The 19,697-nt window shown below is 39.7% G+C and overlaps 2 protein-coding genes across 3 annotated transcripts in view; one reads left to right on the forward strand and one right to left on the reverse strand.

Moving 5' to 3' along the window:
* Positions 1 to 19,697, reverse strand: part of LOC122447855 (ankyrin repeat domain-containing protein 26-like) — a 933,540-nt gene that overhangs the window by 101,901 nt on the left and 811,942 nt on the right. The gene's annotated exons all lie outside the window — the stretch shown is intronic.
* The window catches only part of LOC122448371 (putative coiled-coil domain-containing protein 144C), a 38,877-nt gene continuing 19,998 nt past the window's right edge, over positions 819 to 19,697 (forward strand). The window contains exons 1-6 of the mRNA XM_043479631.1: positions 819 to 1,295; positions 2,617 to 2,650; positions 3,770 to 3,839; positions 9,204 to 9,264; positions 18,210 to 18,458; positions 19,494 to 19,576. Coding sequence (XP_043335566.1) covers positions 18,368 to 18,458; positions 19,494 to 19,576 — 174 coding nt within the window. The 5' untranslated portion in view covers positions 819 to 1,295; positions 2,617 to 2,650; positions 3,770 to 3,839; positions 9,204 to 9,264; positions 18,210 to 18,367. The remainder of the gene's footprint in view (positions 1,296 to 2,616; positions 2,651 to 3,769; positions 3,840 to 9,203; positions 9,265 to 18,209; positions 18,459 to 19,493; positions 19,577 to 19,697) is intronic.

Consider the following 19,697-nt stretch of genomic DNA (forward strand, 5'->3'; position numbering starts at 1 on the left):
TTAGTGTTAAAATATTATTTATCACATTTTTAACACATAGCATTTGCCAACTGATCTCTGAATATAAAGAAAAGAGGCCTAAAACTCCTCCCGAAAAGAGCAACCCAGGTACGTCATCTGATAATAATGAACTACTCTTGGTGATTCTACCATAGATAAAGTAGGAGTGAGGAAATTTCAATAATCAAAAAACTATGATAAAATTAGTGTAAATTGCATGTGTGTTGTTAAATTAATTTCTTAATAGTCTAGTCTTCAGAATTGTTAAAGAAGTTAATTGTAGGTAATTTAACATCAGAGACAGTATTGTCTGAGAAGCATTCCATGTGTTTAATTACAGCCCCTAAAATCCTGTATTAGATTTTTATGTACATTACAAAAAATGTTTAAGTTAGTATGATATATATTTCATCTGTAATCCTATTATAGCAAATTGACTTCTTATAAAAGTGGAGCTTTAATTTTTACAAATAGTTTGCATGTAGTGAATGAGTAGTTATTACTTACTGTGTAGTGATTGGTCTCATTAAAAAAGTTACCATCGTTTAAACTGGGAACCTCAACAGTCCCTTCCTGGTAGGATAAGTGATAAACAAGAAGAGCTGCAGTGCTGAACCAGTGTGCAGCATACCAAGAAGAGATTACTTTCGGAAGATACCTTCCAATAGTACAGATCAGAAAAGCGATGCCTAGTTGAGAAGCACCGGTTATTTTGCGTATTGTGTCAACAAGGTCTCTATTACCAATTTTATTCCTCACAGATCCAAAAAGAGTGAGATAGGTTGACTTCATTAGAACCAGATGTTTTCTTCTGTGTGTTGGATAATTGTCATGATAGTATAGTTTTGTAAGAACACCATGTTCTGTTGCCATTATTTAAAAGATGATCATAATAGATTTTCAAATAGATCAACTTGGGACTCTGCAGATTCTAATAAAAGAACCAACACACTTCACATGAGCAAAAACACCACCATGTCCCCTCGATGTGGCATCTAGCACATTGTACAAGCTGTCTGAGAACACCTTTAAACCTAGTTCACCTCTGTCTAATCAAAGGGGGCTTCCCAGGGGGCTCAGCAGTAAGGAATCCGCCTGCCAATGCCAGAGGTACGGGTTCCAGCCCTGGATCGGGAAGAGCTCCTGGAGAAGGAAATGGCAACCCACTCCAGTATTCTTGCCTGGGGAGTCCCATGGACAGAAGAGCCTGGTGAGCTACAGTCCATCGGGTCACAGAGAGGCAGACACGACTCAGTGACTAAACAGCAACAACATCCACCAAAGAACTTCTCTAGGTTGGTTTTACACGTTAGAGGAGATACAGAGATGACATAGAGTCTTGGTCTTCAGTATGCTCAGAATAGAATAGAGTTGTCCCTGGTTAATTTCTATAGTTTTTGAAACAGACTTTTCAAAGAAGACATTCTTGTTTATTTGTTCATTTGTTCACCAAAGAGATAACTTTCCAGTGTCTTTTGTGTCCTAAGCCTTGTTCTGGGTCACAGGGTGCAGACATGTAAACGTCACTGCCCCTGCCCTCCAGGCTCGAGGTTGCAGCGCTCCCCTCCCCGTGGAGTCACTGCACGTGAGTCATCCCTCCAGCATCAGATCATGACGACACACGTGAAACGTTGTCCAACAGCACCAGAGTCCATAGCTTCCTCTCTCCTTCCCTCCCTCCCCTTATTCATCAGCTTAGGGTCTGATGACGAATGCCTTCCAAGCTGAAAAAGCATGATTTCTACCAACCTTTGCCATATAATGGGGAGGATTGATGTAATGATAGCCCTCAGTAGAACACAGCACTGTTTGGACCATCCTGCTCTAGGTGGTCCAGATACTCTTGAACAATGGAAGGTGATAGTCTCAAGAGATTATCCTTTTCACATTTATTAGTATGTACACATAGATATTGAAAACATTAAAAATGCTCAGCCTCCGTGTACCCTGCAGCATGCTCACCACTACAAGTCCAGTCCCCATCCTCACCACCCAGTTGACCCCCTTTACCCATTTACCCTCCCCCACCTCCCTGTCAAGAGATTATCCTTGCTAAACCTGGAATCACTACATCTTTCATACTTCTCTTGCATTTGGAAAGAGGGCCAGGAAGACTTTGTTTCCTATGTTTTACCACGCTCTGAAGTTCACCTGTAGACCACGCTTCCTTGTGATAGGGCATTTTCATCCTGAACTGAAGAGCCAGAGAATTTGTGTTATGTCCCAGCAAGACACCTGTAGGCTCTGTTCACTGCTCCAGGGAATGGAAGTCCAGAAATCCTGTGCTGTTCAAGTGTGCTATTGTCAGTTTATAGTACTGATTCTATTAACGGTGTAGTATCATTTTCTGTCAGTCTCCTAGAGGTTGGTTAGGATTATGGTCCTTGTATCAGCAGTTCTTTCTTTTTCTGTTCTGCCTTTGATGACCATGAAGGAGAGGAGTGGTTCTCAGGCATTAATGGCCCATGAGTATAGTACAATCACTATTCCCTCTAGTGTGGTCTCCAGGTGTGGTTCCAAAGGAATACTTTTAAACAAAACATCAGTCTTGAGGTTTTAATAGTCTGTATTTTTCTTTTGTTGATTTAAAATGTGTCTTCCTTTTTTCTTTACTAGTGGATACGAGTTCTGAAGAAGACTCTTTAAGCAGGTAGGATTTGATGGATTCTTAAAACTTGTATGTGTTACTAGGAGAACACACAGAGAAGAGAAGCTACTGTTTGTTGAGCTTCCTGCTCTGGGTCAGAGACTGCATCATGTGCGCAACGTCTGTGACCTCATGGAGTCACCAGAGCAGCGTCGTAAATCACTGTGTCCTGCTTTACTTAATTAGGCAACTGTGGTTCGGGAGGTTGATGAATTGACCCATGATTCCATGGTTAAAATGAGTTGACCTGTGATTTGACAGCTGGCCTGCCTGACTCCAGCATCCACTCTCGTGTCCCTCAGCAGAAATTGAGAAGTACCCGGGTAGCATATAAGTGAAACATATAAATTAGTTCTTTGACTTGTGTCCATTTTCAGTTTTAGACATTGCGGGGGACTCCTGTATCCCCTTTACAGTAAAGGGAGGAATGGGGCCTTCTCCATAAGTGATTCCCCTGCTGAAGGACCAAGACTGCCATTTTTGATGGACACAGATTAGTCTCTGAACCAGGGACAGACAATGGAGAAGGAACAGCATATCCTTCTGCTTTAAGTCATCAGGTTTATTCCACTTTGGGCAAACAAAAGTTATGTCAGTCCATCAATTAGATTTTCAGTTCAGCTATTAGGACTTGGTGAAAACATATTATTTTCAGGCTCTACCAATATATTGGCTGTCAGTCTTTGTTAATGGAAACTAAGAATGAGTCTTCCCTAGATATGTCATAGGTTGGGAGAGATGGAAGCAGAAATAGGTAACTAACATCTTTTTTGGAGACTTCTCTGGGGGTGCAGTGGTTAAGATGGTTAATAAGACTTCTCCTTCCAGTGCCGGTGGTGTGCGTTCAATCTCCAGTCAGAGGAACTGAGATCCCACATGCCTTGGGGTCAAAGAGCCAAAACATAAGACAGAAGCAACATGGCAACAAATTCAATAAAGACTTTAAAAATGGTCCGCATCAAAATATCTAAAAAAAAAAAAATGTTTGAAAACAGAGGCCAAATTTTAATTATGTCAAGAAACTTCGTTTATTGCATAGATAGCCAGACTTTCACTTGCTTTTTTTTTCTTCATTTAAAGAAATGAACTCACTCATTTTTGTTGTATGTTTATGCTCTAAAGGTTTTCCAACAAACCTGGTGCTGACTCATGGCCTCCGTCAGATGATGAAGTCTTAGATTTTGAGACCAAGGTACAGTGCACTCCTGTGAAATCAGTTTCCGTACTCTGAATTTAGCTTCATGTAGTATTTACTCTTAAATTCAGCAATGGTGTCCCTCTCACTGTTTTATGTTTATAATGGAACGTTCTTCAGAGCAAACTATTTTATAGAAATATGACTGGTGGTTGTTTTTTTTTCATTTTTAACTTTGGTGAATAATGAAGGTGGGGTGAAGAAAACAATGGGCTGGAAAATAGAGTGACAGGAAAATTGTATTGGAAAAGCTTTCCCACAATGAAGGAACTATGAATTTTGGTCAAGGATAAAGACTGTTACTGTGAATTTTAAACCATAAGGACATGACTTTTGCAATACTCACAGTGCAATACTCAGACAGTCAAGAATCTGCCTACAATGGTGGAGACCTGGGTTCGATCCCTGGGTTGGGAAGATCCCCTGGAGAACAGCTGCCCACTCCAGTATTCTGGCTTGGAGAATTCCATGGACCGTAGAGTCCTTGGAGTTGCAAAGATTCTGACACGACTGATCGACTTTCCCTTCATAGAAGCAGAGACTTTTAATAACCGTGAGATAAAACTGCAACTCGGGATTTTTTTTCTATTGTATTTTTAAAAAGACCTACCCCATGTCCTGTGTCACATTCTAAGCCTTCAGATTTCAGACCTTTTGTGTTATTGTGATTTAAGTGTTCATCTTAGAGCCCCGTGTCAGTGTAAGCTAGTGGAGTTCAGGAAACAGTTGTGCATCTCCTGGAGCATGTAGCATAGGTCTCGAGTGTAAGAACCGTGTTAATAGTTTTTGAATGTGAATAAATGAAGAGACAAACGGTATCCTATGTAATGTTACAGGTAATATAGTTCAGTTGCATTAGGTCCTAATTTTTGACTTTTTCGCCCCATCTTGTGTTCCATTAAATGTTTCTTTTCAAGCCATACATTCTCCCCAGAATTTTGATTACCAATTCTTTTTCCCAGTGAATAGTTAGGAATATTTCTTAATCAATTTTTCTCTCTCTCATGGAATACTTTACAACATTCAGGTTGTGATAGATGACCATGTGTGGCTAATCAAATGACACTTTTTATAGTGGCAAAATTGAACTCTAATACGGTAGTATTTATAAACAAAAAGTTTTGGAGTAATACAGATTGCTATATTAGGGATATATTATGAACAAAAGCCTCTGTCTTAAGTATATGTTTTATAGACAACATATGTTGATATTTTCATAAAATTTGCAGAACAATATAGATGCGTAATTTATATATTAATAAAAGCATACAAAACAGAGGCTTTGTTCATAGTATATCCTTAAGAATACTGATGTATTACTGATCTATTGTATATACATTTTAAGTGTACGTGTTTTTCCACAAGCCTTATTATGCTTATTTTATTCCCTTAAGTTTGTACTTGACTAGGAATGTCTCTCTCTGCTTTCTTTTCCTCCCCCACCTTTTTTGCTTTTTTTTACTGTTAACCTAATTTTTCCTTGCAGAATACTTTCCTTCAGTGTCTATTCTTTAAGTCCATCTCTCTCTGCCTCTGTTGTGAACATTTTTGATCATGGCTTTCTGTTTAGTGTGTTTGTGGCTTTCATTCATGATCATTTCCCTACAGGTTTACTCTTGCTCTTTCTCCCTTTTTCTTCGAAGGAGCCGAATTGAAACAATCATTTGCCTTTAGCTGTTCAACAAACAGAATAGAAGTAGCTTATCCTGTTTGTACTTGTAACCTATCTAAATAAGGTTCTACTAAAATCTAAACTTTCATATTTCCCTTCCCAAGTGATAATTCATGCATGTAGAAATCAGGCAAGCAAATTTCAGAATATAGCGATTAATTTAAATGTCTTAGTTCTTCAGTAGTGCTCTAAACTCCCAGGGATAATTTTTTTTTTTTCCTAGAACATTTTGTAGAGAAAATAATCTAGTGGGTATCATAGTATTTGTAGAGCAGTCAACTGGGGTAAGGAGAGGAACATCTGGGGTTTCTGATGTCATCTGTCATAATGCTTACCCCATGAGAAGGTTCAGTTGAGTCGCTCAGTCGTATCTGACTCTTTGCGACCCCATGAATCGCAGCACGCCAGGCCTCCCTGACCATCACCAACTCCTGGAATTTACTCAAATTCACGTCCATCGAGTCAGTGATGCCATCCAACCATCTCATCTTCTGTCGTCCCCTTCTCCTCCTGCCCCCGATCTTTCCCAGCATCAGGGTCTTTTCCAGTGAGTCAAGTCTTCGCATGAGGTGGCCAAAGTATTGGAGTTTCAGCTTCAGCATCAGTCCTTCCAATGAAAACCCATGACTGATCTCCTTTAGGATGGGCTGGTTGGATCTCCTCGCAGTCCAAGGGACTCTCAAGAGTCTTCTCCAACATCACAGTTCAAAAGCATCAATTTTTCGGTGCTCAGCTTTCTTCACAGTCCACCTCTCACATCCATACATGACCACTGGAAAGACCATAGCCTTGACTTAGATGGCTCGTAAAGGAATGTCTCTGCTTTTATATGCTATCTAGGTTGGTCATAACTTTCCTTCCAAGGAGTAAGCGTCTTTTCATTTCATGGCTGCAATCAGCATCTGCAGTGATTTTGGAGACCAGAAAAATAAAGTCTGACACTGCTCCCACTGTTTCCCCATCTATTTACCATGAAGTGATGGGACCAGATGCCATGATCTTAGTTTTCTGAATTTTTGCACTCTCCTCTTTTACTTTCATCAAGAGGCTTTTTAGTTCCTCTTCACTTTCTGTAAGAAGGGTGGTGTCATCTGCATATCTGAGGTTATTGATATTTCTTCCAGCAATCTTGAGTCCAGCTTGTGCTTCTTCCAGCCCAGCATTTCTCATGATCTACTCTGCATTTAAGTTCAATAAGCAGGGTGACAGTGTACAGTCTTGATGTACTCCTTTTCCTATTTGGAACCAGTCTGTTGTTCCATGTCCAGTTCTAACTGTTGCTTCCTGACCTGTGTATAGGTTTCTCAAGAGGTAGGTCAGGTGGTCTGGTATTCCCATCTCTTTCAGAATATTCCACAGTTTATTGTGATCCACACAGTCAAAGGCTTTGGCATAGTCAATAAAGCAGAAATAGATGTTTTTTCTGGAACTCTCTTGCTTTTTCTATGATCCAGCCGATGTTGGCAATTTGATCTCTGGTTCCTCTGCCTTTTCTAAAACCAGCTTGAACATCTGGAAGTTCACCGTTCACGTATTGCTGAAGCCTTGCTTGGAGAATTTTGAGCATTACTTTATTAGTGTGTGAGATGAGTGCAATTGTGCGGTTGTTTGAGCATTCTTTGGGATTGGAATGAAAACTGACCTTTTGCAGTCCTGTGGCCACTGCTGAGTTTTCCACATTTGCTGGCATATTGAGTGCGGCCCTTTCACAGCATCATCTTTCAGGATTTGAAATAGGTCAAGTGCAATTCCATCACCTCCACTAGCTTTGTTCATAGTGATGCTTTCTAAGGCCCACCTGACTTCACATTCCAGGATGTCTGGTTCTAGGTGAGAAATCACACCATCGTGATTATCTGGGTCGTGAAGATCTTTTCTGTACATTCCTTCTGTGTATTCTTGCCACCTCTTCTGAATATCTTCTGCTTCTGTTAGGTCCATACCATTTCTGTCCTTTATGGAACCCATCTTTGCATGAAATGTTCCCTTGGTTTCTCTAATTTTGTTGAAGAGATCTCTAGTCTTTCCCATTCTGTTGTTTTCCTCTATTTCTTTGCATTGATCGCTGAGGAAGGCTTTCTTATCTCTCCTTGCTATTCTTTGGAACTCTGCATTCAAATAGGACTATCTTTCCTTTTCTCCTTTGCTTTTCGCTTCTCTTCTTTTCACAGCTATTTGTAAGGCCTCCTCAGACAGCCATTTTTCTTTTTTGCATTTCTTTCCTATGGGGATGGTCTTGATCCCTGTCTCCTGTACAAGTAGTCTGCTATCCATGGTTCATCAGGCACTCTGTCTATCAGATCTAGTCCCTTAAGTCTATTTCTCACTTCCACTGTATAGTCATACGGGATTTGATTTAGGTGATACCTGAGTGGCCTAGTGGTTTTCCCTACTTTCTCCAATTTAAGTCTGAATTTGGCCATAAGGAGTTCATGATCTGAGCCACAGTTAGCTGCCGGTCTTGTTTTTGCTGACTGTGTAGAGATTCTCCATCTTTGGCTGCAAAGAATATAATCAGTCTGATTTTGGTGTTGACCATCTGATGATGTCCATGTGTGGAGTCTTCTCTTGTGTTGTTGGAAGAGGGTGTTTGCTATAACCAGTGTGTTCTCTTGGCAAAACTCTATTAGCCTTTGCCCCGCTTCATTCTGTACCTCAAGGCCAAATTTGCCTGTTACTCCAGGTGTTTCTTGACTTCCTACTTTTGGATTCCAATCCCCTATGATGAAAAGGACGTCTTTTTTGGGAGTTAGTTCTAAAAGGTCTTGTAGGTCTTCATAGAACCATTCAACTTCAGCTTTTCAGCGTTACTGGTTGGGGCATAGGCTTGGATTACCATGATATTAAATGGTTTGCCTTGGAAACGAACAGAGATCATTCTGTCATTTTTGAGATTGCATCCAAGTCCTGCATTTGGGACTCTTTTGTTGACCATGATGGCCACTCCATTTCTTCTAAGGGATTCCTGCCCACAGTAGTAGACAGAATGGTCATCTGAGTTAAATTCACCCATTCCCGTCCATTTTAGTTCACTGATTCCTAGAATGTCAACATTCACTTTTGCCATCTCCTGTTTGACCACTTCCAATTTGCCTTGATTCATGGACCTAACATTCCATGGACCTAACAAAACATGCAGTATTGTTCTTTACAGCATCGGACCTTGCTTCTATCACCAGTCACATCCACAACTGGGTCTTGTTTTGCTTTGGCTCCATCCCTTCATTCTTTCTGGAGTTATTTCTCCACTGATCTCCAGTAACAGATTGGGCACCTATTGACCTGGGGAGTTCCTCTTTCAGTATCCTATCATTTTGCCTTTTCATACTGTTCGTGGGGTTCTCAAGGCAAGAATACTGAAGTGGCTTGCCATTTCCTTCTCCAGTGGACCACATACTGTCAGACGTCTCCACCATGACCCATCCGTCTTGGGTGGCCCCACACGGCATGGCTCAGTTTCATTGAGTTAAACAATGGTCCTGTGATCAGATTGGCTAGTTTTCTGTGATTATGGTTTCAGTGTGCCTGCAGGTTAGTCGGTGGCCGAACTGGGATCTGAATCCACATCTGAATGACTCCAGAGCCTGTGCTCTTTGTGTTAGATCATATAGTGATGGGGGGTGGGGGATTATAATTCTTTTATTCAAGTTGATACTTGTTATGCTTCAAGCTCTTATTTTCTTCTCCAGCATGTCCCGAAACCAAACTTAGCAAAGCTACTGAAGGCTTTTCAGCAATCCAAGAGAAACGGTAAGTTATTTGAAGACTGTCCTCCTGGTGTTATTCACTGATTTGCAATTACACAGGTTCTCATGTACTCTCCCCTGTTTTTACTGTATTAGAAGCAGAATGTGGCAATGCTCTGAATTCACCTGCCACTATTTTAAAATCATAGTGTTTTATATTTGGAAACTATATATACCTACATACCCACTCCAACTTATCTTAGCTTTTCTCCAGATATAGGAGGGATGAAAACTAAAACAAAAGAAATTTGAGTAACTCAGTAATTTGGTTTAATTTATACACTGAGCTACACTGTTTGAAATGTGGGAGTAGGAGTGATAAAATTTCTCAATTTGTGTCATTGTTTGCTGTTTAAAAAAAGATTGAAAATATGTTTGCCTCACTAGATTGGGAACGAAAACAGAAAGTATGCCTATTTTACTGTTTTTTTTTTTTTCTTTTACCAGTGTATTGCCATGTACTGTTCTTTGCATAAAGATTTTGTACCACACAGCAATTGAACAAAAGGATGATCAATTGTAAAAATGATTTTATTTATTATAGCAAAAATATTGTGGTGCTTTTGGGTAAATCAGTAGATTCCTAATAAATTTATCATGGTAAACATCTTGAACTAGATAGATTAAAAATGAGGAGCAACGCATGATAGCATGGAGGAAATACAATGTGGAGAGGCAGTAGTTTCAGTTACTCTGAATTAGTACTCTGATTGGACAGTAACTTGTTTGTTGTAGATGATATTAAAATTCATTAGTTCTAAGTTCCTCATGTTACAGATTAGGCAAATAAACCTCAGAGGGATTTTTTTTTTTTAACTAGTTATCTATGACCTGTTTAACTAGTTTTTAAGCTAGTTGTGAGGATCATACCCAAAAAGATTTCCTACAACACAATTCAGTGGGCTTTCTAATGTAGCATATTGCTATCAGCCAGAGTGTATAAAAAAAGGAACATAGTAAAGTATTCTTGCCTGGAGAGTCCCATGGATAGAGGAGCCTATAGTCCTTGGGATCGCAAAGAGTGGGGCACAACTGAGTGACTAAGTACACATGCACAAAACGGAGTAAAAAATGAATTTAAATTGAAGAGCTTAGACTAACACTACCTCAGTCATTTACTAGCAAGTAACTCAGAATTGATGCTGAGTGACTCTTGAGAGTTGGAGAAGACTCTTGAGAGTCCCTTGGACTGCAAGGAGATCAAACCAGTCAACCTGAAGGAAATCAGTCTTTAATATTAATTGAAAGGACTGATGCTGAAGCTGAAGTTCCAAAAGTTTGGCCACCTGATATGAAGAACTGACTCATTGGAAAAGACTCTGATGCTGGGAAAGATTGAAGGCAGGAGGAGAAGGGAACGACAGAGAATGAGATGGTTGTATGGCATCACCAACTCAATGGACGTGAGTTTGAGCAAGCTCTGGGAGTTGCTGATGGACAGGGAAGCCTGGCATGCTACAGTACATGATGTAGCAAAGAGTTGGCCACAACTGAGTAACTGAAGTAAATTAAACTCAGTTTTGCAACTCTTCCCCAGTGGTTCTAGTGGTAAAGAATCTGCCTCACAAGACATGTGAGTTTGATACTTGGGTGATGAAGATTCCCTGCAGTAGGCAATGGAAACCCACTCCAATATTCTTGCCTGGAAAATTCTGTGGACAGAGGAACCTGGTGGGCTACAGTCCATGGGGCTGCAGAAACTCGGACATGACTGAGTGACCAAGTACACACAAACAGCTCAGCTTTGGTAAGCTTCAGCTCCCACATGTATAAAATTAGGATTATTCTATCTAACCAAGATACAGTCATCAAATCCTTCTAGCTTCTCAACAGTGGCTCATGGGGCCATAGGTGATCTGACTGCTACCCAATCTTCCAAATTCAAATTACATCCAACTGAATTCAGCTTCATTGGCTTTCTTTATATTGCTTGCACACATCCCATTATATTCTGCCCAAGCACCTATCAATTTAAGCTTTTCTCTGCCTGAATCTTGTTTTAATCTGGGTGTAGCTGACTTCATGTTTGGGGTTAATTTCTTAGCTCTACTTTAAATTTTGTCTCCTCAGAGGACCCTTCCTATTCTACATGGTATGTAGCCTTTCTTCTTTCAATAAATATTAAATGAGTCCTGCTATAGACTGAATGATTGTGTCTCCTGACAACTTCATATATTGAAGTCTTTGCCAGTTAATTAGATCATGATGGTGGAGTCCTCATGATGGGATTAGTGGCCTTATTAGAGAAGGGAGTTAGCTCTCTCTGTCTCTCACTCAGCCATGTGAATCTGAGAAGGTGACTGTATAGGAGCCAAGAAGCAGGTCCTCATCAGACTCAGGATATGATACTCAAACTTTTCAGCCTCCATGACTTTTAAATAAATATTTGCTGTATTTTGTTGCAAACCAAGCTAACTAATACAGTGGCCATGACCCTAGTCCTAGCCAGATACTGTATACCAGATTCTTAAGCTGTTTTTCCTTTATACTTAAGGTATTTATTTACTTATCTATCCTGTAAATCTTTAAGGTTTTAACTTTCAAGAGGTGAGGATTTTGTTGGTCATCTTCATAGAAATGTCCACAGGGTTGTCTCATGCCTGGCATGTTACAAATGACCAATATATGAATTGAACCAATAGATGATTTCACAAATACTTTTTGATCTAAGTATCTGTGTCAGTCACTAACAGTTGCTAGGCACACATTTCTAGTCATCAAGTTTGACAGGAAACAACATCTGTAAGGATCTATTCATTCAACAAATACTTTTTAAGCCCCAAACAAGTATCAGGTACTGTCCTATGGTAGATGCCAGGAATACAGTTGTGAATAAACATTAACTCCAGCCACATGGAAGAGATATCAAGGAGAAAATAACTAAGTTTTTCAAGTATACACTGAAAAACTGGTTATGATTGTATTTGATAAGTTTTTTGAACCACAATTAAAAATAAAATAATAAAAAGTTATAAGGTTAAATAATTCTATTTGAGATATGTTCTGTGAAAGAGAAGCACAGGGGTCTATGAAAATGCATAATGGGAGGGCTTGATCTGCTACTGGGAAGAGGAGAGGTCAAGGAGAGTGTACTAAAGAGTAGCAGTTGCATTAAGAACAAAAGGTGCATAGCAATGTCCAGCTGAAGAGACATGTGAAAGTTCTAGGCACATGTCCTGATTTAAATAATTGTTTTTTATTTGTTTGTTTTTTGGAAAACTTATTTATTTTTTATTTTCTTAATTAATTTTATTGGAGTATAGTCACTTTGCGGCTTCCCTGGTACCTCAGACGATAAAGAATCCACCTGCAATGCAGGAGACCTGGGTTGGGAAGATCCTCTGGAGGAAAGCTTGGCAACCCACGGAAATCTTCTTTCCTGGAGACTCCCCGTGGACAGAGGAGCCTGGCGGGCTATAGTCCATGGGGTTGCACGAGTCTGGCATGACTGAGTGACTAAGCACAGCACAGCACATAGTTGCTCTACAACGTGGTGCTAGATTTCACTGTAGAGTAAAATGAGGCAGCCGTAATGTACATATCCTCTCCCTTTCGGACTTCCTACCCCTTCAGGTCACCGCAGAGCATTAAGTAGAGTTAAGCTGTTGAAATGAGGCTAAACAAAGGCCAAAGCAGCAGTAGCAGAGATGGGAAAGGGCCTGAGACGAGTCTGAAGGGGCCCTTAGTCAGGGGGTCCTGTGGTGCTACCAGAGAAGTAACCCTGAGGCTCCCTGCTGCTGCTGCTTCATTGCTGTCTTGTCTGACTCTCTGTGACCCATGAGCTGCAGAGGAGCCACGAGACTCCTCTGTTTATGGGGATTCTCCACCAGGAATACTGGAATGGGTTGCCAGGCCCTCCTCCAGGGGCTCTTCCCAACCCAGGGATTAAACGCAGGTCTCGTGCATTGCAGGTGGATTCTTTACTGTCTGAGCCAAGAGGGATGCCCACGAGTCTCCCCCGGACCATGAAAACGCAGTGAATTCTATTTGGGGGGCAGGACACTTTTCTGAAGGAAGACTTACTTATGGTGAATAGGAAGATTTTCATAAGCAGGGATGAACAGTACAAGCAGGATGGTAATGAAGAGATGGGGGAGGAGTGTGAGGCTCTTTGAGCTTGTGCAAAGCCTAGATATGCATCTATTATTAATAATGGACCCCTTTGGAGAGTCTAAAGTGTATGTGGTGGTACTTACTCAGTCGATTATGACTCTTGGCCACTCCACGGACTGTAGCCAGTCAGGCTCCTCTGTCCATGGACTTCTCCAGGCAAGAATACTGGAGTGGGTTGCTATTTTCTTCTCTAGGCTAATGTGTATACCCTCTTTCATCATAAGTTGGAGCATCCAGTCCAAATAATTTCCCTTCTTCCCCATTTTAATAACATGGTTTTTCCAACACATAAGAGTTTGTTTCTCTTTAATTAAAAAGGAATTCAGTTCAGTTCAGTTGCTCAGTCATGTCTGATTTTTTGTGACCCCATGAACTGCAGCATGCCAGGCTTCCCTGTCCATCACCAACTCCCGGAGCTTGCTCAAACTCATGTCTATCAAGTCAGTGATGCCATCCAACCATCTCATCCTCTGTTGTCCCCTTCTCCTGCCTTCAATCTTTCCCAGCATCAGTGTCTGTTCAAATGAGCCAGTTATTGGCATCAGGCGGCCAAAGTATTGGAGCTTCAGCTTCAGCATCAGTCCTTCCAATGAATATTCAGGACTGATTTCCTTCAGGATTGACTTGTTTGATCTCCTTGCAGTCCAAGGGACTCTCAAGAGTCTTCTCCAACACCACAGCTCAAAAACATCAATTCTTTTGATTTGACTATAAAAAAGAATTATTGGAGCATAATTTATTTAAAATGTGTTAGATTCTGCTTTACAGCAAAGTGAATCAGTTATACCTATATACACATCCACTCTTTAAAGACTATTTTCCCATATAGATCATTACAGAGAACTAAAAAGAGTTCCCTGTGCCATACAGTAGATCCTCATTAGAATTTACTATCTGTTTTACATATAGTAGTCTTTAATTAAAAAAAAAAATTTCCTATGAGAAAGACTTCTGTGCATTGGTAATATATTTCCAAATGTCAAGACATTACCACAAGACTTTCATAAAGACAGTAAAAAGCTAAAGAATTTATCTCAAAACCTCCCTGCCAGGCTTTCCTTTTCCTTATTATTAATATCCGTAGAAAAACAGAAACCTTTCCTAAAAAGATTTCCCTAAAAAAAAAAAAAAAGCTTTGAAGAATGAGTGAGTCGAAATGAAGGAAAGAATAAGATAAGCAATTATTAGTAGGGAGAATCAAAGGAGTAAAGAGAGGACTTGTTTTATAAATTACTGGTAGGTATTTTCTACTTATATTTGAATGAAAATTGCAATGGAAGACATGATAGACATGAAATCATCAATGAGTATGAGTATTAGTATTCTAGAGCTGCTGTAACAAAGTACCACAACTTGGGTGGCTTAAACAACAGGAATTTATTGTCTCATAGTTTTGGAGACTAGAAATCCAAAATCAAGGTATTGGCAGGGTTGACTTCTTCTAAGGGCTGTGAGGGAAAGATATATTCCAGGTTTTTATCCTTCACTTGTACATGTCTGTCTTTTTCCTGTGTCTCTTTTTATCAATCTTCCTTCTGTCTATACATGAGTACATGCTAAATCACTTCAGTAGTGGTCGACTCTGTGACCCCATGAACTGTAGCCCACCAGGCTCCTTTCTCCATGGGATTCTCCAGGCAAGTATACTAAAGTGAGTTGTCATTCCCTTATCCAGGGGATCTTCTGATTCCAGTAATCAAACCCACATCTCTTACATCTCCTGTATTGGCAGGCAGATTCTTTACCACTAGCGCCACCTGGGAAGCCCTCTTGTCTGTACATCTGTGTCCAAATTTTCCATTCTTATAGGGACTTCAGTCACTTTGAACTAGGACCCACATTTAATGATCCTTGATCATTTCTGTAAAGATTATATTTCCAAATAAGATTACACTCTGAGGTGCTGGGGGTTAGTCTTTAAACATACACATTTAGTGAAAGTGTTAGTCACTTATTCATGTCCAACTCTTTGCAACCTCACGGACTGTAGCCCACCTGGCTCCTCTGTCCATGGAATTCTCCAGTCAAGAATACAGGAGTGGGTAGCACTTCCCTTCTCCAGAGGATCTTCCCAAACCAAGGACAGAACCCAAGTCTCCACATTGCAGGTGGATTCTTTGTCATCTGAACCACTGACTGAGGGTTAGTTAGTCCTTAATCACACAAATTTAAGGGGAACACAATTCAACCCATAATAGTGTGTCAAAATGCTTTAGTAAACTGCAAAGTATTGAAAATAAGCATTCACATTATTACATACTCCATTGGATGATGGCAGGGACTAAAAGGGATGATATATGAGCACATGATTTCTAGAAAAACAAAAATTTTATTCTTAGACACTCATATGGACAATTCTTTTAGTAGTATAGCTTAAAATTGTTAAGAAGATGCTTTTATGAGCCACTGATTGGGTAGAAAGGAGCTTTTAGAGTTCACAGCTTCATTTCAAACAAAAAGAACCAAGAAAAAATATAACAGAGAGGTAGAAAAAGGAAGACACATATATGAGTACTACATGTAAGAGGACTTAGGGTGAAAAACAAGAGACACTATTATTAGGGGTAAAAATGGAAAAAATAAGTCTTTTGTGGACATTATTACATTAGACTTTAGTATGTAGTAAAATGACTTATAATTTGTCATATCATCATACTTTTTAACTGAGCCAACTCATGCTAAAAGTCATAATTTTTTTTTTTTCGTTATGGTCGAATGTTGAAGTGATAGATGAAGGTACAAAATACCTGAAAAATATTATAAGGATGTTCAATTTATAGGCAAAAGTGACAGTTCTAATCATGAACAATAGAGATATGATCAAAAATCAAAATATCAAAAAACTCTGATCTTTACCTAGAGTAAAGCTTCACTTGCTAATATGTCAGTTGTATTTCAACTTATAATTATTTCAGTTTAGTTTTGTTACACAGATGAATGTAGGCCAATCAGATGTTTTGATTAGCAGACTGTGTGTGTGTATGTTTGTGGTGTCTTTGATTATGAGAAGTAGGGGAAATAATCATATCTTAAATTCAATAGACATAATCTTTCAAAACAGTGATTCTGAAAGTTTTTGGCTTTAGGATCCTTTTATACTTCTAAAAATTATTGAGAATTCCAAGGAACTTTGTTTAAGTCTATTGTTCACTGTATTGGAAAATAAAAACGGAAAAACTTAAAATACAAGCACACACCATCACAGTTGCTAATTCCATTAGTCCTTAGTGTTATGATATCACACATCGTGTCTCTGAAGAACGCCACTGTGCCCTCAGAAGAGCATGAGAATGGAACTAACGTTTAGTGTTGTTGTGAAAAGAGTTCTGACTTCTTGGACCCCCTGACCCGATGGGTCTCTGGACTTCAGCAATTCTGAGCAGACACTTGCGAACCACAGTTTTAAACCATTGAAGTGATTCGATGTAAAATGATAAAGGGGCCCTTGTGTTGACACAGGGTTTTACGTTTCACTTTTACATTTCTTGCTTGTTTCTTTGACTTCCCTTAAGAAATGTAGGTCTAACAGTTTTAGCTTTTTGTGGTGTATTCATTCCTGTCTCATGGCCCTCTGTGCTCCTTGGGTCCAGTGTGGTCCTAGACTTACCTATTTTCACATGGAAACAATTAGTCACACACAAGGCTATCATTTCTTATGTGAGTTTATGATGTTTTTGTTTAGTCGCTAAGTGGTGTTCAACCACTGCGACCTCATGGACTGTAGCCCTCCAGGATCCTCTGTCCAAGAGATTTTCCAGGCAAGAGGCAAGAATACTGGAGTGGGTTGCCATTTCCTTCTCCAGGGTATAATGTTTCTCCAAGGCTTTAAAAATGACTTCTGAAGACATATGTACATTGAGGAAAGACCATCTCGTTGAAATTAAAGTAGTTGTTGATGGTGTGGTGTTCAGTCGCTAAGTCGTGCCTGATTCTTTGTGACCCCATGGACTGCAGCCAGGCCTCTCTGTTCCTCACCATCTCCCGGAGTTCGCCCAAGTTCATGTCCATTGAATCAGCGATGCTGTCCAACCATCTCATCCTCTGCCGCCCCCTTCTCTTCTTGCCCTCCCCTTCTCATCCTGCCCTCAGTCTTTCCCAGCATCAGGTGCTTTTCCAGTGGGCCAGCTGTTCGCATCAGGTGCGCAAAGTATTGAAGCTTCAGCTTCAGCATCAGTCCCTCCAGTGAATATTCAGGGTTGATCTCCCTTAGGATTGACTGGTTTGATCTCTTTGCTGTCCAGGGGACTCTCAAGAGTCTCTCCAGCACCACAATTTGAAAGCATCAATTCTTCGGCACTCAGTCTTCTTTATGGTCCAACTCTCACATGTGACTACTGAAAAGAACAGACCTTTGACTGTATGGACCTTTGTCAGCAAAGTGATGTCTTTGCTTTATAATACGTTGTCTAGGCTTCTACCATTAATTAAACTAGTACCATTCATTAAAAGTGTTTTTAAAAGCATGGTCTCTAGAAGACACAAAATCATCATGCAAAATTAAACATAAAATAAATTAGAGATAAATTTTGTTAATAAAATATTTGTATGTTGAAGGAAAATAATAAAGTTCTTATGAAATACAGAGTATGTAATAAAGATTGAGTGAATCAAAGTAATACTAGAAAAGTAAAAAGTAGAAGAAATGAGACACACTAGGTACCATCTCTTCATGAATGACAGTGACAGGTAAGAGAGAGTAACCTCTGAAGGAGTAGTGAGTTTCAGGGGAAGGAGGAAGTGGGATTGATTCTCTGAAGAAAGACTTTGTGCAAGGTAGTCAGAGTTGTTTCTTCCTCAGATCCTGATAAATGGAGACTTTGTTTTCACATTTTTCAGACTGGGATTCGACTAGTTTGAGCCTCAGTAGTGAGACTTGTCAAAGAGCCGGGCATTTGAAAGCTGATGATCGGCGTCCGTTGGTGTCCCAATCAGTGACCCAAAATCAGTCAGCACCCACAGAACTCGGACAGAAGACCGCAACAGATAAAGAAAAGATGAAAAACGCAGCGATGTTTCTGGTAGGGAATTCCATGCCCCATCACCCAGGCCAGTCTCCGCTGCCAGAAAACAGAGAAAGCAAACAAGGTAATGCAGAAGCCCAGGGCACTCAGCCGTGCGCCACCTGGGCACGGCCTTACCATCATTCTGACGGAGCCGGATTCGAGTTTGTGGCAAAACCTACCTTGTGCTGACTCCTTTTATGCAACCTACAGCCAAACACTACCTCTTAGCAAGGTGTCTGCATTCTCCCTCTGACCATAGGAGTATAATAAATAACAAAGAGAGTTTGGAGGAAGCAAGTTTGTTTCAGCTAGTATTTAGCATACATCTGAGAGTGGATAGCAGGATTATACTTAGAACTCTGGGACTCTTTGTGAGATCTAGGTAGACACTTAATTATTGAAAAAAATAAAGACTATTTATACTAAGGTGATTTTTAACAGCTTGTCCTCTGCAGTCTAGAAGCCAAGAGAATAGACATGTCAAGAAATAATTTACAGTTTAGATGTATATCTATCACTAGAGAGGTCTATAAAGATACACTAGAAAAAGTACTAAGGTAGCTACAAGGAAAGAGATAGCTGTTTATCTGGGGAAAGATAGCTGTAATCAAGGGCAACTTCACAAAGCAGGTTGAGTCTGAAAAGATGAAAAGTCATTTGTCAGAAGAGCACAGGGAAGCATTTCAGATGAAGGAATTGATAAAAGCGTAAAAAGTAAGAGGAATTTGTAAACTAAGAAGAATAATGCAGTTGAAGCTTGGCATGTTGTTAAAAGGTACTGTGATGAAGTAGAGAAGAGAATATACTGTGACTTTATATGTCTGTCCTGTATTTTGAAACCTTGTTTGGTTTCTGAGTGTTTTTTTCGCTGATGCTTGGATGAATTCATGAATGAAGCTTTGAGGTGTTTGTGTGCCTGTATCCTGGTGACATCTGGTGTTTCTCAGATGGTTTGTTGAAGTTTTTGATCATTGGAAGTATTTCTTAAACAAGTAAATATTCATCTGAAGATAAATTTCGACTTAAGCTGTCATTTGGTACAATGTTTTAAATCTGTTTTAAATAAAGATTATGTCTTTTATCTAAATATTCTAAGTAATTTTAACTAAACATGCAGATTTGTCAGGAGAACTAGATGTGGAAGTGATATTAGAGGAAGAACAAGGAAAACTTCATGGAAATGAAAATAACGATTCACAGGCAAGTAAAACTATAAATTTAAATTTCTGGTTTAATTCCATTTTCTATGCTTTACCAATACAATACAGTGCGTAACAGAGTCCATAACAAATAAAATTGCCTTTCAAAATTACCCTTTTAG

Source organism: Cervus canadensis, chromosome 10, assembly GCF_019320065.1.
Source record: "Cervus canadensis isolate Bull #8, Minnesota chromosome 10, ASM1932006v1, whole genome shotgun sequence".
Classification (NCBI taxonomy): Eukaryota; Metazoa; Chordata; class Mammalia; order Artiodactyla; family Cervidae; genus Cervus; species Cervus canadensis.